This window comes from Thalassophryne amazonica, chromosome 11 (assembly GCF_902500255.1).
Source record: "Thalassophryne amazonica chromosome 11, fThaAma1.1, whole genome shotgun sequence".
Taxonomy (NCBI): domain Eukaryota; kingdom Metazoa; phylum Chordata; class Actinopteri; order Batrachoidiformes; family Batrachoididae; genus Thalassophryne; species Thalassophryne amazonica.
The window spans coordinates 29417112-29437208 of NC_047113.1; the positions used below are offsets into that span (position 1 = coordinate 29417112).

Sequence of the window (20097 nt, forward strand, 5' to 3'; positions counted from 1 at the left end):
TAAATGTAAATGTTATTAAGAAATGATCAGACAGAAGGGAGTTTTCAGGGAATACTGTTAAGTCTTCAATTTCCATACCATAAGTCAGAATAAGATCTAAGGTATGATTAAAGTGGTGGGTGGACTCATTTAGATTTTGAGCAAAGCCAATTGAGTCTAACAATAGATTAAATGCAGTGTTGAGGCTGTCATTCTCAGCATCTGTGTGGATGTTAAAATCGCCCACTATAATTATCTTATCTGAGCTAAGCACTAAGTCAGACAAAAGGTCCGAAAATTCACAGAGAAACTCACAGTAACGACCAGGTGGACGATAGATAACAACAAATAAAACTGGTTTTTGGGACTTCCAATTTGGATGGACAAGACTAAGAGTCAAGCTTTCAAATGAATTAAAGCTCTGTCTGGGTTTTTGATTAATTAATAAGCTGGAGTGGAAGATTGCTGCTAATCCTCCGCCTCGGCCCGTGCTACGAGCGTTCTGGCAGTTAGTGTGACTCGGGGGTGTTGACTCATTTAAACTAACATATTCATCCTGCTGTAACCAGGTTTCTGTAAGGCAGAATAAATCAATATGTTGATCAATTATTATATCATTTACTAACAGGGACTTAGAAGAGAGAGATCTAATGTTTAATAGACCACATTTAACTGTTTTAGTCTGTGTGTTATGTGTCGGACGCGGGCGGAGAACCGACCAGCGTTTGAAGTAGGACCCAGTATAAAATAAGCAGAGCACGGTACAAAGGATAATGTTGTGAAAGTGTAGGTACACGGACCCACAACAGGGGGCGCAATGAACGGACAATGGAGAAAGGTGAATAACAAGTTTTACTGTTGTGAAAAGAGCACAACCAATACAACAATTAATAATTTGGAGTTTGAAGCCGAAATCTGCTGGTGTCGTGTGGGCAGGCTCGAAGGTAGGAGGCGTCCGTCCTAGTCGAACCGGAACCACCCAGATTTCCTCTGCCACCGAACCCCAGAAGTACTGGAACCGCCAAGTCCCGAATTCCCAGGTGGCCACTGCCTCCGCTCGTCGGATCCGGTACTGCTGGCGGGAAAGAGCACAAACACACAGGTATGGATGCGACAGCACCCAGTAGACGGAGAGGGGAGAAGCCGCCTCCACCTCTTGTTACAATGAAGCAGGAAAGGTGAGTACTTATCCAAGCAAGTAGCTTTCTGTAGTCAGCTGTCCTGAAAAGGTTTACCAAGGTTTATCAGAGTCTTCAATATGAGCTTGCAGAGAAGGTTACCTTAATCTCAAGGCGATATCTCGGCACTGAGGTGGAGACGCTGTCCTGCTGATATACCTCCGTCCTGAGTGCAGTCAGCTGTGTCCAGTAATGGGTGACAGCTGTCACCCTGGCAGCCCTCGTCGGCGGCAGCGCCCTCTGGTGCCTGGAGCCCGCACTCCAGGCAGGGCGCCCTCTGGTGGTGGTGGGCCAGCAGTACCTCCTCTTCAGCGGCCCACACAACAGGACCCCCCCCTCAACGGGCGCCTCCTGGCGCACGACCGGGCTTGTCCGGATGGCGACGGTAGAAGTCGGCCAGGAGGGCCGGGTCCAGGATGAAGCTCCTCTTCACCCAGGAGCGTTCTTCGGGGCCGTACCCCTCCCAGTCCACCAGGTACTGAAGACCCCGACCCATTCGACGGACATCGAGGAGCCGACGCACGGTCCAAGCCGGTTCCCCGTCGATGATCCGGGCAGGAGGTGGTGCCGGACCCGGGGTGCAGAGGGGTGAGGTGTGATGGGGCTTTATCCGGGAGACGTGGAATACCGGGTGAATCCGCAGCGAGGCCGGCAACTGAAGCCTCACTGCGGCGGGATTGATGATTTTGAGGACCTTGAAGGGGCCGATGTATCGGTCTTGGAGCTTGGGGGAGTCCACTTGAAGGGGAATGTCCTTGGTGGACAACCATACCTCCTGCCCAGGACGATACGTGGGAGCCGGGGCCCGCCGCCGGTCTGCATGTGTCTTCGCTCTCGTCCGGGCCTTCAACAAGGCAGAGCGGGCGGCACGCCACACCCGACGGCACCTCCGTAGGTGGGCCTGGACCGAGGGCACACCGACCTCTCCCTCGACCACCGGAAACAAGGGGGGCTGATACCCCAAGCACACCTCAAACGGGGAGAGGCCGGTGGCTGATGACACTTGGCTGTTGTGAGCGTACTCGATCCAGGCCAGGTGGGTACTCCAGGCCGTCGGGTGCGCGGCTGTCACACAGCGTAGTGTCTGCTCCAAGTCCTGGTTCGCCCGCTCTGCTTGCCCGTTGGTCTGGGGATGATACCCAGACGAGAGGCTGACCGTGGCCCCCAGTTCCCGGCAGAAGCTCCTCCAGACGTGTGAGGTGAACTGGGGACCGCGATCGGAGACGATGTCTGATGGTATACCATGCAGACGGACGACGTGGTGGACCAGGAGGTCCGCTGTCTCCTGGGCCGTTGGAAGCTTCGGGAGGGCCACGAAGTGGGCCGCCTTGGAGAAACGGTCCACTATCGTGAAGACGACGGTGTTTCCCTGGGACGGCGGGAGACCCGTGACGAAGTCCAGGCCGATGTGGGACCAGGGGCGATGAGGCACGGGCAGTGGCTGTAGCTGCCCTGAGGTCTTCTGGTGGTTGGCCTTGCCCCTGGCGCAGGTGGTACAGGCCTGGACGTAATCCCGGACATCGGCCTCCAGGGATGCCCACCAGAAGCGTTGCCGGACGACTGTCACGGTCCTTCGCACCCCCGGGTGACAGGAGAGCTTAGAACCGTGACAGAAGTCTAGGACTGCGGCCCTGGCCTCTGGTGGGACGTATAGTTTGTTCTTTGGTCCGTTTCCGGGGTCCGGGACACGGGTCAGGGCCTCCCGGACGGTCTTCTCCACGTCCCAGGTGAGGGCGGCCACGATAGCGGACTCCGGGATGATGGGATCCGGGGGATCCGACGGTTCCGTTTTGACCTCATCTTCGTGCACCCGGGACAATGCATCCGATCTCTGGTTCTTGGTCCCGGGGCGGTAGGTAATCCGGAAGTCAAAACGGCCAAAGAACAGTGACCAGCGGGCTTGCCTGGGGTTCAGACGCTTAGCGGTCCTGATGTACTCCAGGTTCCGATGGTCAGTGAAAACCGTGAATGGCACGGCTGTTCCCTCCAACAGATGTCTCCACTCTTCGAGGGCCTCTTTCACAGCAAGGAGTTCCCGATTGCCGACGTCATAGTTCCGTTCAGCGGGGGTCAACCTGCGGGGAAAAATAGGCACACGGGTGAAGGACCTTATCGGTCTTCCCGCTCTGGGAGAGCACCGCTCCTATCCCTGAGTCCGAGGCATCCACTTCAACCACTAACTGGCGGCTAGGATCGGGCTGCACCAGAACTGGTGCAGACGAGAAGCGCCGTTTCAACTCCTTGAACGCGGCCTCGCACCGGTCCGACCAGGTGAAGGGAACTTTTGGAGAGGTCAGGGCTGTCAGGGGGCTAACTACCTGACTGTAGCCCTTGATGAACCTCCTGTAGAAATTAGCAAAGCCGAGGAACTGTTGCAGCTTCCTACGGCTTGTGGGTTGGGGCCAGTCTCTCACCGCCGCAACCTTGGCCGGGTCCGGGGCGACGGAGTTAGAGGAGATGATAAACCCCAGGAAGGACAAAGAAGTGCGGTGGAACTCACACTTCTCGCCCTTCACAAACAGACGGTTCTCCAACAACCGCTGTAGGACCTGACGTACATGCTTGACATGGGTCTCAGGATCCGGAGAAAAGATGAGTATATCGTCTAGATATACGAAGACGAACCGGTGCAGGAAGTCCCGCAAGACATCGTTTACCAACGCTTGGAAGGTCGCGGGAGCATTAGTGAGACCGAACGGCATGACCAGGTACTCAAAATGACCTAAGGGGGTGTTAAATGCCGTCTTCCATTCGTCTCCCTTCCGAATCCGAACCAAATGGTACGCGTTCCTAAGATCCAGCTTGGTGAAGATTCTGGCTCCATGCAAGGGGGTGAACACTGAATCCAACAAGGGCAACGGGTATCGGTTGCGAACCGTGATCTCATTCAACCCCCTGTAATCAATGCATGGACGAAGTCCGCCATCTTTTTTACCCACAAAAAAGAAACCAGCGCCCATCGGTGAGGTGGAATTCCGGATCAACCCGGCGGCTAATGAGTCCCGGATGTAGGTCTCCATTGATTCGCGTTCCGGCCGTGAGAGGTTGTACAGCCTACTGGACGGGAACTCACTGCCTGGAACCAAATCAATGGCACAATCGTACGGGCGGTGGGGAGGAAGCGTGAGAGCCAGATCCTTGCTGAACACGTCCGCAAGGTCATGGTACTCCGCTGGCACCGCCTTCAGATTGGGCGGGACTCGGACCTCCTCCTTAGCTTGGGAGCCGGGCGGAACCGAGGAACCGAGACACTCCCGATGGCAGGTTTCGCTCCACTGAACCACCACCCCGGACGGCCAATCAATCCGGGGATTGTGCTTAAGCATCCATGGAAATCCTAAAACCACACGGGAGGTGGCCTGAGTCACGAAGAACTCGATCACCTCCCGGTGGTTGCCTGACACCACCAGAGTTACTGGAGGTGTCTTGTGTGTGATTGGTGGGAGTAGGGAGCCATCTAGTGCTCGAACCTGCACAGGCGAGGTAAGAGCCACCAGAGGGAGCCCTATCTCCCTGGCCCATCTACTGTCTAGCAGATTCCCCTCAGAGCCCGTGTCCACCAGTGCTGGGGCCTTCAGGGTTGAATCCTCAAACAGGATCGTGACTGGGAGTCGTGTAGCAATGTGGGTATGTCCCACGTGAATGTTTTGGCCCACCCCTGGCCCAGTCTCTAAGGGCGGGCGTTTGGCGTTTGACCGCTCGGGGCAGTCTCTCACATGGTGCTCTATTGAACCACAAACAAGACACGCTCCGTGGGTCCATCTCCTTTGTGCATCTGGTGCCCTAAATGTTGCCCTACTCGTGTCCCTAGCTTCGTCAGTAGGGGGAGCTGTGACCCCACGGAGCGCAGGAACAGAGGAGCGTGGGGAGGGCGGAGCTCGATCGGACCCGGAAGGGAGAGGGACGACGCGTGCCTGGCCACGCCCTTCGCCTCGTTCCCGACGGCGTTCTTCTAACCGGTTGTCGAGTCGTATAACTAGATCGATGAGCCCATCTAAATCCCGCGGTTCGTCCTTAGCCACCAGGTGCTCTTTTAGGACCAGAGACAGTCCGTTTACAAAGGCAGCGCGGAGGGCAGTGCTATTCCAGCCGGATCTCGCCGCCGCGATGCGGAAGGCGACTGCATAGGCAGCTGCGCTCCGACGCCCCTGTCGTATGGACAGTAGTGCGGTTGAAGCGGACTCGCCTCTGTTGGGATGATCGAACACCGTTCTGAGCTCCCGTACAAACCCATCGTATGAATGAAGGAGCCGTGAGTTCTGCTCCCAGAGCGCTGTAGCCCAAGCGCGTGCCTCCCCGCGAAGCAGATTTATGACATAAGCTACTTTGCTAGCGTCAGTCGCGTACATCACGGGACGCTGTGCGAAGACGAGCGAACATTGCATCAAAAAATCCGCGCACGTCTCCTCACAGCCTCCGTACGGTTCTGGAGGGCTTATGTAAGCTTCTGGGGACGGAGGAAGGGACCGTTGAACGACCAGTGGAACGTCACTCTCACACGCAGGGTCCTCGGGAGGGAGAGCCGCAGCGGCGCCCGGAGGGCGCGCTTCCACTTGTGCGGCGAGAGCCTCCACCCTGCGGTTTAGGAGAACGTGCTGCTCGGTCATGAAATCGATCCGAGTGGTGAAAGCGGTGAGGATCCGCTGCAACTCACCGATTACCCCTCCCGAAGCCGCCGCTGCGCCCTGTTCTTCCATTGGCCGTTCAACAGCCGGTTGACGCCCCTCGGGATCCATGACGCTGGCCGAGATATCCTGTTGTGAAAGTGTAGGTACACGGACCCACAACAGGGGGCGCAATGAACGGACAATGGAGAAAGGTGAATAACAAGTTTTACTGTTGTGAAAAGAGCACAACCAATACAACAATTAATAATTTGGAGTTTGAAGCCGAAATCTGCTGGTGTCGTGTGGGCAGGCTCGAAGGTAGGAGGCGTCCGTCCTAGTCGAACCGGAACCACCCAGATTTCCTCTGCCACCGAACCCCAGAAGTACTGGAACCGCCAAGTCCCGAATTCCCAGGTGGCCACTGCCTCCGCTCGTCGGATCCGGTACTGCTGGCGGGAAAGAGCACAAACACACAGGTATGGATGCGACAGCACCCAGTAGACGGAGAGGGGAGAAGCCGCCTCCACCTCTTGTTACAATGAAGCAGGAAAGGTGAGTACTTATCCAAGCAAGTAGCTTTCTGTAGTCAGCTGTCCTGAAAAGGTTTACCAAGGTTTATCAGAGTCTTCAATATGAGCTTGCAGAGAAGGTTACCTTAATCTCAAGGCGATATCTCGGCACTGAGGTGGAGACGCTGTCCTGCTGATATACCTCCGTCCTGAGTGCAGTCAGCTGTGTCCAGTAATGGGTGACAGCTGTCACCCTGGCAGCCCTCGTCGGCGGCAGCGCCCTCTGGTGCCTGGAGCCCGCACTCCAGGCAGGGCGCCCTCTGGTGGTGGTGGGCCAGCAGTACCTCCTCTTCAGCGGCCCACACAACAGATAACAGAATTTAATAACATAACAGTGAGTGCTAAATTATAACAAATGAGTGCGCGGTCTGGCGAGGTGGAATAACGGTGCGCTCCCAGCAGCACAAACGGTCCAGAGCCAGAACAGTTCGGACCCAAGGACCCCACCGACACCCCCCAGGTGGCCGCGACCAACCGAGTCTGTGAAAGAAGAAACCATCATGTGAGTCCACCACTCCACACACAGAGAGACCACTCAAAGGTGTACATAAACAGCAAACACTTCCTGGCTTAATCACCAATCAGCTTCCCACCCTGCAGGCATGGAACACCCAGTTCAATTCTCCAGTGCAGTGGAAGCTGATTAAACAACTAACATAACAGCTCAATATAATAAGGTGTGAGGGACACCACATTTACTGACTGTACTCATGTTAGTCACAAAACCTAAAGTACCTCAGGATGTGTGCTGACGAGCGTGAGACCTCACCCCCTCCTCTTTCACAGACCATGGCATCAAACCTGGTACGGTCTCTGCATCCATGATGATGAGATGGCTCTCTAGATGACGATCTCACCCGTCTGGTCACAAGGTCGAGTCTCTGGCAAATACACACTGTGTACTCCAGCCTTAAATGCAACCATGCCCCAATCCATATAGATGCACCACAGCTGTGAGTCCTGACGAGCTGCACATGACCAGCCTCAGGTGATCAGGGTGAGGTCCTAATAACTCAGCCACACAGCCACTCAGTCCTGAAGGTATGCCACCTGGAAGGAAAAACAGAAGACAGAAAACAGAAGACAAACAAAAGCCAGCCAGGCACCCCAGCCACAACACTGTGGTGCAGTTGAAGGTGCTATATTATTTTTTCTTTTTGAATTTTTATGCTTAAATAGATTTTTGCTGGTTATTGGTGGTCTGGGAGCAGGCACCGTCTCTACGGGGATGGGGTAATGAGGGGATGGCAGGGGGAGAGAAGCTGCAGAGAGGTGTGTAAGACTACAACTCTGCTTCCTGGTCCCAACCCTGGATAGTCACGGTTTGGAGGATTTAAGAAAATTGGCCAGATTTCTAGAAATGAGAGCTGCTCCATCCAAAGTGGGATGGATGCCGTCTCTCCTAACAAGACCAGGTTTTCCCCAGAAGCTTTGCCAATTATCTATGAAGCCCACCTCATTTTTTGGACACCACTCAGACAGCCAGCAATTCAGGGAGAACATGCGGCTAAACATGTCACTCCCGGTCCGATTGGGGAGGGGCCCAGAGAAAACTACAGAGTCCGACATTGTTTTTGCAAAGTTACACACCGATTCAGTGTTAATTTTAGTGACCTCCGATTGGCGTAACCGGGTGTCATTACTGCCGACGTGAATTACAATCTTACCAAATTTACGCTTAGCCTTAGCCAGCAGTTTCAAATTTCCTTCAATGTCGCCTGCTCTGGCCCCCGGAAGACAATTGACTATGGTTGCTGGTGTCGGTAACGTCACATTTCTCAAAACAGAGTCGCCAATAACCAGAGTTTGTTCCTCGGCGGGTGTGTCGCCGAGTGGGGAAAAATGGTTAGAGATGTGAACGGGTTGGCAGTGTACACGGGGCTTCTGTTTAGGACTACGCTTCCTCCTCACTGTCACCCAGTTGGCCTGCTTTCCCGGCTGCTCGGGATCTGCCGGAGGGGAACTAACGGCGGCTAAGCTACCCTGGTCCGCACCGACTACAGGGGCCTGGCTAGCTGTAGGATTTTCCAAGGTGCGGAGCCGAGTCTCCAATTCGCACAGCCTGGCCTCCAAAGCTACGAATAAGCTACACTTGTTACAAGTACCATTACTGCTAAAGGAGGCCGAGGAATAACTAAACATTTCACACCCACAAAATATCTACCTTAGAAATTCAGTCTGCAGTAAGATGCACAGGATCATTTTTAGTATGTATCTGCATGCATTTAGTGTGCACCAGGTCTAAGGTGACAAGATTTTAGCAACTAAAAGAGTTTTGTTGTGGTCTTGTCGACTTCACCACACAAACTCTTTTTATTTCCTCCACATAGCCCTTTTGCCAACAACTACCATTTTCTTGGCTGAGATAAGATAGTTTTTTTTTTTTTTTTCTCAACCCACTGACGAAAGAGAAACCTGTGGGGCCATATGTTTGCTGACCTCACACAGCAGTAGCCCTGATCTAGGATTGCCATCTCATTTAAGATCAGGGGTAAAATGAATCCAACATATCGGCACATCAGCTAAAATATAAAGGTGGCAGATCAATCCCAGTGTCAGGGTGTGTGTGAATGTGGGGTAAAAACTTACTACACAACTTCTTCATATCATGGTCCACTAGCAGGTGTGTGTGTGTGTGTATGTGTGTGTGGCTCTTGTATCTGATGTGTTACTCTGCATGCAGAGAGTAGAGGCATCATGTGGGTTGTTAATATTGAGCACAGCAGGTTTACACAGTCGCAAATGGCCGAAACTGAAATGTGTGTGAAAGCAATCATGTGTCAATGCATATTTTTCTGAAGTTAGAACAGAATCTTTGCACGTTTTAAAAAAAAATCTGTGAGTAGTACCGCCTCACAGTTCTCCACATGTTCCCCAGACTTTTGCAGATTGTTTATCAGATGTCCCGTTAGTCTGGCATTATGCTGCTGTAAAAGGAAAAAGTGTTTTGGCATATTCATGAATTCCAACAGCTGCTGTTTGCCTCCAAAGACTGTCATGTAGTGAGTGGAGTTTTCTATATTTTGATCTCCGTAGGCTCACATCACAGAAATCTTTGGAAAAAAAAACATGACTGCTGAGTTATGAGTGAATAAAATCACAGATGCTTACCTGCAATATTTACACTTTTTTATTATTTTTAATACAATGAAAAACCTTTTTAACTCTTTTATGTCATTCTCCATTATAAAACCATTTTTCCTGTCTGTTGCATTAGCCGTGCCAATTTACAACACAACTGCATAAATGGCTAGTACACGTTGGAGTCCACACCAAAGTACCAAACGTAAAATGCTTCACTTATGTTAAAATGCTAAAGCTGACTATACATTACATAATGACATGGTGCATTCACTGCCTCATCAATGCACTCAAAAAACTGAGGCACTGGATTTCCATCTATTAAATATATGTAGTCCCAACTAAATTAAATTAAATTTTCTTGCAAGGATATGCTTATTTTTGAGTTGGGGCCACATATATTTATTAGATGGAAATCCTGCACATAACTGAACTGAGTTCATTCAATGGATCATTTTTTGATTGTGTAATGAAGGAACATATTGCATAAGAACTGCAGAACACATCATAAACATGATACCGTGCACTTCTATCCAAGCAGGGAATAACAAGCAGGAGCTTCACAGTGTTGCACAGGTTTTCCCATCTGTGACTGATGCAAAACTTGAGTGAAACCCATGTTTTATTTAGCACTCAAAATGCTACTGTGCATGCAAAAGATTATTTCCCATATCTGAAATATTTGTGCACACGACAAGCATCTGTGCTGTGCCAAGTTGCCAAGCACAGAGAACTGAGATAAAAATGACCCACCTCTGTGAGAAATGTTATTATTGAGTTTATGTGAATTTATATAAATAATAACAAAGACAGAAATACATTTATTGTGCTCAGAACAGATTGAATTCTAAGGGCCCTATCCCATTGGCATTTAGGAGGATTTGACTACCAATAACCAGCAAAAATCTATTTAAGCATAAAAATTCAAAAAGAAAAAATAATATAGCACCTTCAACTGCACCACAGACTAAAACAGTTAAATGTGGTCTATTAAACATTAGGTCTCTCTCTTCTAAGTCCCTGTTGGTAAATGATATAATAATTGATCAACATATTGATTTATTCTGCCTTACAGAAACCTGGTTAGAGCAGGATGAATATGTTAGTTTAAATGAGTCAACACCCCCGAGTCACACTAACTGTCAGAATGCTCGTAGCACGGGCCGGGGCAGAGGATTAGCAGCAATCTTCCATTCCAGCTTATTAATTAATCAAAAACCCAGACAGAGCTTTAATTCATTTGAAAGCTTGACTCTTAGTCTTGTCCATCCAAATTGGAAGTCCCAAAAACCAGTTTTATTTGTTATTATCTATCGTCCACCTGGTCGTTACTGTGAGTTTCTCTGTGAATTTTCAGACCTTTTGTCTGACTTAGTGCTTAGCTCAGATAAGATAATTATAGTGGGCGATTTTAACATCCACACAGATGCTGAGAATGACAGCCTCAACACTGCATTTAATCTATTATTAGACTCTATTGGCTTTGCTCAAAAAGTAAATGAGTCCACCCACCACTTTAATCATATCTTAGATCTTGTTCTGACTTATGGTATGGAAATAGAAGACTTAACAGTATTCCCTGAAAACTCCCTTCTGTCTGATCATTTCTTAATAACATTTACTCTGATGGACTACCCAGCAGTGGGGAATAAGTTTCATTACACTAGAAGTCTTTCAGAAAGCGCTGTAACTAGGTTTAAGGATATGATTCCTTCTTTATGTTCTCTAATGCCATATACCAACACAGTGCAGAGTAGCTACCTAAACTCTGTAAGTGAGATAGAGTATCTCGTCAATAGTTTTACATCCTCATTGAAGACAACTTTGGATGCTGTAGCTCCTCTAAAAAAGAGAGCTTTAAATCAGAAGTGCCTGACTCCGTGGTATAACTCACAAACTTGTAGCTTAAAGCAGATAACCCGTAAGTTGGAGAGGAAATGGCGTCTCACTAATTTAGAAGATCTTCACTTAGCCTGGAAAAAGAGTCTGTTGCTCTATAAAAAAGCCCTCTGTAAAGCTAGGACATCTTTCTAGAAAATAAGAACCCCAGGTTTCTTTTCAGCACTGTAGCCAGGCTGACAAAGAGTCAGAGCTCTATTGAGCCGAGTATTCCTTTAACTTTAACTAGTAATGACTTCATGACTTTCTTTGCTAATAAAATTTTAACTATTAGAGAAAAAATTACTCATAACCATCCCAAAGACGTATCGTTATCTTTGGCTGCTTTCAGTGATGCCGGTATTTGGTTAGACTCTTTCTCTCAGATTGTTCTGTCTGAGTTATTTCCATTAGCCCTACCATTATTTAATGCTTCGATCTTAAATATGATCAATCTATCTTTGTTAGTTGGCTATGTACCACAGGCTTTTAAGGTGGCAGTAATTAAACCATTACTTAAAAAGACATCACTTGACCCAGCTATCTTAGCTAATTATAAGGCCAATCTCCAACCTTCCTTTTCTCTCAAAAATTCTTGAAAGGGTAGTTGTAAAACAGCTAACTGATCATCTGCAGAGGAATGGTCTAGTTGAAGAGTTTCAGTCAGGTTTTAGAATTCATCATAGTACAGAAACAGCATTAGTGAAGGTTACAAATGATCTTCTTATGGCCTCGGACAGTGGACTCATCTCTGTGCTTGTTCTGTTAGACCTCAGTGCTGCTTTTGATACTGTTGACCATAAAATTTTATTACAGAGATTAGAGCATGCCATAGGTATTAAAGGCACTGCGCTGCGGTGGTTTGAATCATATTTGTCTAATAGATTACAATTTGTTCATGTAAATGGGGAATCTTCTTCACAGACTAAAGTTAATTATGGAGTTCCACAAGGTTCTGTGCTAGGACCAATTTTATTCACTTTATACATGCTTCCCTTAGGCAGTATTATTAGACGGTATTGCTTAAATTTTCATTGTTACGCAGATGATACCCAGCTTTATCTATCCATGAAGCCAGAGGACACACACCAATTAGCTAAACTGCAGGATTGTCTTACAGACATAAAGACATGGATGACCTCTAATTTCCTGCTTTTAAACTCAGATAAAACTGAAGTTATTGTACTTGGCCCCACAAATCTTAGAAACATGGTGTCTAACCAGATCCTTACTGTGGATGGCATTACCCTGACCTCTAGTAATACTGTGAGAAATCTTGGAGTCATTTTTGATCAGGATATGTCATTCAAAGCGCATATTAAACAAATATGTAGGACTGCTTTTTTGCATTTACGCAATATCTCTAAAATCAGAAAGGTCTTGTCTCAGAGTAATGCTGAAAAACTAATTCATGCATTTATTTCCTCTAGGCTGGACTATTGTAATTCATTATTATCAGGTTGTCCTAAAAGTTCCCTAAAAAGCCTTCAGTTAATTCAAAATGCTGCAGCTAGAGTACTGACGGGGACTAGAAGGAGAGAGCATATCTCACCCATATTGGCCTCTCTTCATTGGCTTCCTGTTAATTCTAGAATAGAATTTAAAATTCTTCTTCTTACTTATAAGGTTTTGAATAATCAGGTCCCATCTTATCTTAGGGACCTCGTAGTACCATATCACCCCAATAGAGCGCTTCGCTCTCAGCTGCAGGCTTACTTGTAGTTCCTAGGGTTTGTAAGAGTAGAATGGGAGGCAGAGCCTTCAGCTTTCAGGCTCCTCTCCTGTGGAACCAGCTCCCAATTCAGATCAGGGAGACAGACACCCTCTCTACTTTTAAGATTAGGCTTAAAACTTTCCTTTTTGCTAAAGCTTATAGTTAGGGCTGGATCAGGTGACCCTGAACCATCCCTTAGTTATGCTGCTATAGACGTAGACTGCTGGGGGGTTCCCATGATGCACTGTTTCTTTCTCTTTTTGCTCTGTATGCACCACTCTGCATTTAATCATTAGTGATCGATCTCTGCTCCCCTCCACAGCATGTCTTTTTCCTGGTTCTCTCCCTCAGCCCCAACCAGTCCCAGCAGAAGACTGCCCCTCCCTGAGCCTGGTTCTGCTGGAGGTTTCTTCCTGTTAAAAGGGAGTTTTTCCTTCCCACTGTAGCCAAGTGCTTGCTCACAGGGGGTCGTTTTGACCGTTGGGGTTTACATAATTATTGTATGGCCTTGCCTTACAATATAAAGTGCCTTGGGGCAACTGTTTGTTGTGATTTGGCGCTATATAAAAAAATTGATTGATTGATTGATTGATTGATTTGCGTATGGATAGCGTACAAAATTGGCCCATATTTGCCAAATATCCGCATTATCCGTGTAACATACCTGTATGAGTCGGCCGTCATCCGAACACGCCCGTGATCATCCGCAGAGGCACGCATGTCCGCAGCCAGGATTTTTGAGCTGTTCAAAAATCTGGATGCAGATAATATCCGCCTTACATACTCCATACATACTCACTCTATGCGCTGTATAGCTGCCATTAACCGCTGATATCCGCAACTGATGGGGATTTGCGGCTTGGCAGCAGACCGGGACAGTGTGTAAAACAGATATATTGCGTGCCCATCACGTCCACGTCACAAACTAAAATAAGTTGTAGCGAATGCATACAGATTGGCCATGAATAAAGTGTTTTTATTACATCTGCTTTGCGGACAATCTGTGAATGCATAACAAACACATCACGTAAACCCAAAGTATTATATAAGCGACATACCTGCCAGTCAGTGCCCGTGTCACACTGGTCCGGCTGTGTAAATCCACAAAGACGTAATAACTGCTGCAATCCTCGACTTTTATTTAACACCAACAAAAGGAAGAGTTGCTGACACTGAAGTCTGTTTTCTGTGAACTCTCAAAAAAAAAAAAAAAAAAAGAAAAAACACCGTCTCACACCCGAGCGGCTTCCCCCCTCCCACTCCCCAAACTCATGAACAGTTAACCCTCGAATGACAAAATGAACATTGACTCTGTGATCAACTTGTCCAAGTCCAGCAAATGCTCCAGAGCCTGTATTGTTGGTGTGAATAGTGATGCCGAAAGGAGCGAGTGCACTTATTTTATGACCGCAATGCAGATGCCCTGCACGCGCAACAAATGCACGATGCATTCATAATACACCCGTAATACTGCCATGATAATCTCACTGTGTCGGATCAGTTTCCTCACTACATGCGTTATATAACCGTGATTGTTCATCATATAGTCGCTATATATTATTAATATATCCATAATTCATATTGGGACATTTGTCATTTTTGGCCATTGTTGTTGCGGACGACAACGAATGCCCGTACTTTGTATACTCAATTGATGCGCAATTAATCCTCTCCCCAGTGGGACAGGGCCCTCAGAGAGAAATGGGTAGTCCAGTAACCTGGCAATATGTTGTCAAAGTTATGTAAATTTTAATGTCACGTGTATAATTTAATCAACCAATGGGTCTTAATTATAGGTCAAGATTGCAAGTATTATAGACACCTTCATATGTGTACCCTGGAAGCTGTCTGCCTTTAAAGGTATGCTGCTTCATCATCTTCTTCTTCCTCTTTCAGCTACTCTTTTGGGGGTTTCAGCAACAGAATCATGCATCTCCATCTCACAAATTCTTTATGGAAGTCCAGTCAAAATTGGCCACATTATGTTTGTTTCTTTCTTTTGGCTCCTGCTCTTGTCCTTGGGTGCATGTGTGTTCGTGTGTGTGCGCACATACGCACTTGTCAACCATTGTATGTGTCTCTCTGTTTGTAACAGCATCTGTGTAACACCAGAAAATCACTTTATGATGTCATAAGGGAAATTATGTTTGGTGTCATATCACAAAATGCTCATAATGTAGTTTCTCCACACACATTGCAATAGATCATGTGTTTCTGTATGATCCTGCCATAACACACATTTGTATCACATTATCATGTATTGTACGGCCAGCTTGCGTTAAATTAAAAAAAAATACTGAACTCCGACTCGTTTCCAGTGGGGGTTGATCTCCGCCAATACTGCGCCGTGTCACCAACTTTGTTTGTGGTATTCATGGACAGGATATTGAGGAAGGTCTTCAGTTTGGTGGGCTCAGGATCTCATTGCTGCTTCTTGTAGATGATGTGGTCCTGTTAGCTTCATCGGCCTGTGACCTCCAGCACTCACTATGTTGGTTCGCAGTCGAGTGTGAAGCGGCTGTGATGAGGATCAGCACCTCTAAATCTGAGGCCATGGTTCTCAGCAGGAAACCAATGGATTGCCTACTCCAGGTAGGGAATAAGGTCTTGCCCCAAGTGAAGCAGTCCAAGTACTTGTTCACAAGTGAGGGGACAATGGAGCATGAGATTGGCCGGAAAATCAGTGCAGAAGGGATGGTGTTGTATTCACTCTACCGTCCTGTTGTGATTAAAGGGAGCTCAGCCAAAAGGAGAAGCTCTCAATCGACTGGTCAGTTTGTTTCTACTCTCACCTATAGTCATGAGGGTGTTGGGTCATGACAGAAAGAACTAGATTGCGGGTACAACCTGCTGAAACGGGCTTCCTTAGAAGGCTGGCTGGTGTCTCCCTTAGAGACAGGGTGAGGGTCATTCATGAGGATCTCAGAGTAGAGCCGCTGCTCCTTCGCATTGAAAGGAGCCAGCTGAGGTGGTTCAGGCATCTGGAAAGGATGCCCCCTGGCCCTGGGTGCCTCCCTAGAGAGGTATTCCAGATATGCCCAGCTGGGAGGAGACCCCGGGGAAGACCCAGGACTAGGTAGAGAGATTATATCTCCTAGGAACGCCTTGGGATCCCACAGTCAGAGGTGTGGCCCAGGCAAGGGTCACTGGGGGTCCCCTGCTGGAGCTGTTGCCTCCGCGACCCAGATCCCAGATAAGCGGCTGAAGATGTATGTGTGTATGTATGTATGAACTCTGATGGGAGTGATCCTTATTTATCTGGCTTTACAGCATCCTATCCTGTTCTCCTTCTTTCCTCTTCAGCTCGGTCAGATCCTACGAAGCCCCTTCATGAAATTTGTGGCTCACGCTGTCTCCTTCACTATCTTCTTGGGTCTGCTAGTCATGAACGCCTCAGATCGCTTTGAGGGGGTCAAGAACCTGCCCAACGAGACCATCACAGACCACCCCCGGCAGGTGTTCAGAGTCAAAACCACACAGTTCTCCTGGACGGAGATATTGATCATGAAGTGGGTGTTGGGTGAGTATACTGTGCATACAAAACTGTAACAGTGGTTAAAACTATGTACAAATGCAGTTACTTAAAATGCAAATGGATGTTAGACAGTCACTTTCAATTAACATTTTACATAATTCATCATATTTCTTTTTCAGCCTCAGTACAATCCACATCTAGTGTTATAAATTCCTAAAAATGCAGGATAAGAAATACCGCTGATTGTGGCACATCAGTTTTATTTTTTAATCATTATGGATACACGTCCTCAAGATCTTAATATTTTTTTCACTTCATTGTTTTAAATGCATTTATGGTTATCTATTTTTTAAAGTTTCTCCAAAGCACAGGATTTTTTTTTTATATATCTGGCATCTTTCTGTGAAAATTCAATGAATCTTTTAGGTTTTGAAGCAGATTTAAACATTAATAGAGTGCCATGCCAACCAAGAGGTTGAAAACCATGGGTATAATAATTCAACAGTTCATTCTCTTTCATCTTCTGAAGATAAAACATAACTTCTACATCAGATTCACAGCAAATGTCAGGTTTGTTGGGACCATTATAGTGAAGACAAGACAAAGGCAAATGTGAAGAGTTGGACAGACCCATGAAAAGAGGAAATATTAAAAGCAGAAGCTGTTAGCATTAGACTTAAAATGGGAATGATTGGGGAAACAGACAAAATAAGAAAATGGGTGAGTTTTGAGGGGTGAGGGTGTAGGTAGTTTTGATGGCGTGGTGAGTGCTCAGCACCAGCAATCTTGGGATACATTCCCTTTGGTTCTGGTGCTGTGGTTTGAGGGACGTTGGCTGGTCTTCCCTGGAGGATGGTCTTAGGTGAGGCATTAGCCTACCCTTTATGTGGGGTTTGGGGTCTGTCTGGGGTTGGGGCTTGGTGTCTAGGTGCTATATCTTGAACCTGTCAGTGGTCCTTTGAACAAAATACTTCTCAGCACACCCAGCTGTAAATTGGTACAGCCTAAGCATTATCAGACCTCAGGGCCTACATAGGACAAGATGGTGTGCCTGTCATAGCTTGAGGTTGCTGTATGGCTGAGGGGGCCTTCCTACAGTGTAGCAGTGATGCATCACCTTATATTAATTCACTGCATCACTCATGTCATTATAGACATATATTAGAGACATACATGAATGCACACATCATTTTGCCTTTGTCCACAAATACAGTGGACATTAAATGAAACAGTTAAGATGTGATTCTTGTGTGGACTTTTAGCTTTAATTCAAGGGATTTAACAAAAGTATCTCTTTCACCATGAAGAAAATAGAGCCATTTCAATATCCAGCCCCTCCATTTTCAGAGGCCATAAGTAATTGAACAAAGTCACATCATTCTAAATACAAAGATCAATCATCACTTTTCTATGGACAAGTGAGGGGATAGATACAGTGGGGCAAAAAAGTATTTAGTCAGTCCCTGATTGTGCAAGTTCTCCTATTTAGAAAGATGAGAGAGGTCTGTAATTTTCAACATAGGTACACTTCTACTGTGAGAGACAAAATGAGAAAAAAAAAATCCAGGAGATCACATTGTAGAATTTTTAAAGAATTTATTTGTAAATTATGGTGGAAAATAAGTATTTGGTCACCCACAAACAAGCAAGATTTCTGGCTCTCACAGACCTGTAACTTCTTGTTTAAGAAGCTCTTCTGTCCTCCACGTGTTACCTGTATTAATGGCACCTGTTGGAACTCTTTATCTGTATAAAAGACACCTATCCACAGCCTCCACCAGTCAGACTCCAAACTAAACCATGGCCAAGACCAAAGAGCTGTCGAAGGACACCAGGAAGAAAATTGTAGATGTGTACCAGGCTGTGAAGATTGAATCTACAATAGTCAAGCAGGTTGGTGTGAATAAATCAACTGTGGCAGCAATTGTAAGAAAATGGAAGACATACAAGACCATTGATAATCTCCCTCAATCTGGGGCTCCACACAAGATGTCATCCCGTGGGGTCAAAATGATCGTGAGAACGGTGAACAAAAATCCCAGAACTACACAGAGGGACCTGAAAAATGACCTGCAGAGAGCTGGGACCAAAGTATAAAGTCTAAACACTATGCAGAGATGGACTCAAATCCTGCATTTCTAGGCATGTCCCCCTTCTTAAGCCAGTACGTGTCCAGGCCAGTCTGAAGTTTGTCAGAGAGCATATGGATGATCCAGAAGAGGATTGGGAGAATATCATGTGGTCAGATGAAACCAAAATAGAACATTTTGGTAAAAACTCAACTTGTCATGTTTGGAGGAAGGAGAATGCTGAGTTGCATTCCAAGAACACCATATCTACTGTGAAGCATGGAGGTGAAAACATCATTCTTTGGGGCTGTTTTTCTGCAAAGGGGACAGGACGACTGATCCGTGTTAAGGGAAGAATGAACGTGGCCATGTATCATGAGATTTTAAGCCAAAACCTCCTTCCTTCAATTAGAGCTTTGAAGATGCAACATGGCTGGGTCTTCCAGCATGACAATGATCCCAAACATACCGCTCGGGCAATGAGGAGTGGCTCCGTAATAAGCATTTCAAGGTCCTGGAGTGGCCGAGCCAGTCTCCAGACCCCAACCCCATAGAAAATTTGTTGAGGGAGTTGAAAGTCTGTGTTGCCCAGTGACAGCCCCAAAACATCACTGCTATAGAGGAGATCTGCATGGAGGAATGGGCCAAAATACCAGCTACAGTGTGTGCAAACCTGGTGAAGACTTACAGGAAACATTTGACCTCTGTCATTGCCAACAAAGATTGCACTATGTAACACAATTTTTGTTCCTGGCTTCTAAGTGTTATATTTCAACTGCTTATATCTAAAGTCTATGGAAAAATGACTACATTCAGCACAAACTTTGATTTTATTTTTTTTACGTTCTAGAAAGTTCTAAAAGTTTCTTGAAATTTCTAGATAATTCTGGAAACTTCTAGAAAATTCTGGACAGTTCTAGCAGTTAAAGAATATTCTAGAAGACTACTCAGTAGTAGTGAAGGCAAATCGAGAATATTCTTGAAAACAGACAAATTTCAAAATATCATTGTCCTGATCACAGAAGCAAAGTTTCTGTGGAATAACAGCTATTTTCTATTTATTTAAGGCATAACAGGTTAGGAAAACACACTGTGTACCCAGGAACAAAACAAAAATAAAAATGTGTTACATAGTGTTATGTTACAAAGTATTGAGTTGAACTTTTGTTATTGACCAAATACTTATTTTCCACCATAATTTGAATTCTTTAAAAATCCTACAATGTGATTTCCTGGATTTTTTTTTCTCATTTAGAATAGAATAGAATAGAATGCCTTTTATTGTCATTATACAGTGTACAACGAGATTAAAAGCCAACTCCAAAATCAGTGCAGGCAAATAAGAAGAAAAGCAGCAATATCGAATAATAAGTATCAAAAAATATATATACGATGTAAACATTAGAAGGTAAGGTGCACGGTCCTGGATGGTATGTACATTTTGTCTCTCATAAATGAACTGTACCTATGTTGAAAATTACAGACCTCTCTCATCTTTCTAAGTAGGAGATCTTGCACAATCAAGGACTGACTAAATACTTTTTTAC

General features: G+C 46.4%; 1 protein-coding gene across 1 annotated transcript in view; it reads left to right on the forward strand.

Annotated features, from left to right (window-relative positions):
* Nucleotides 1-20097, forward strand: part of LOC117519650 (short transient receptor potential channel 7-like) — a 214412-nt gene that overhangs the window by 181425 nt on the left and 12890 nt on the right. The window contains exon 5 of the mRNA XM_034180923.1: nt 16310-16526. Coding sequence (XP_034036814.1) covers nt 16310-16526 — 217 coding nt within the window. The remainder of the gene's footprint in view (nt 1-16309; nt 16527-20097) is intronic.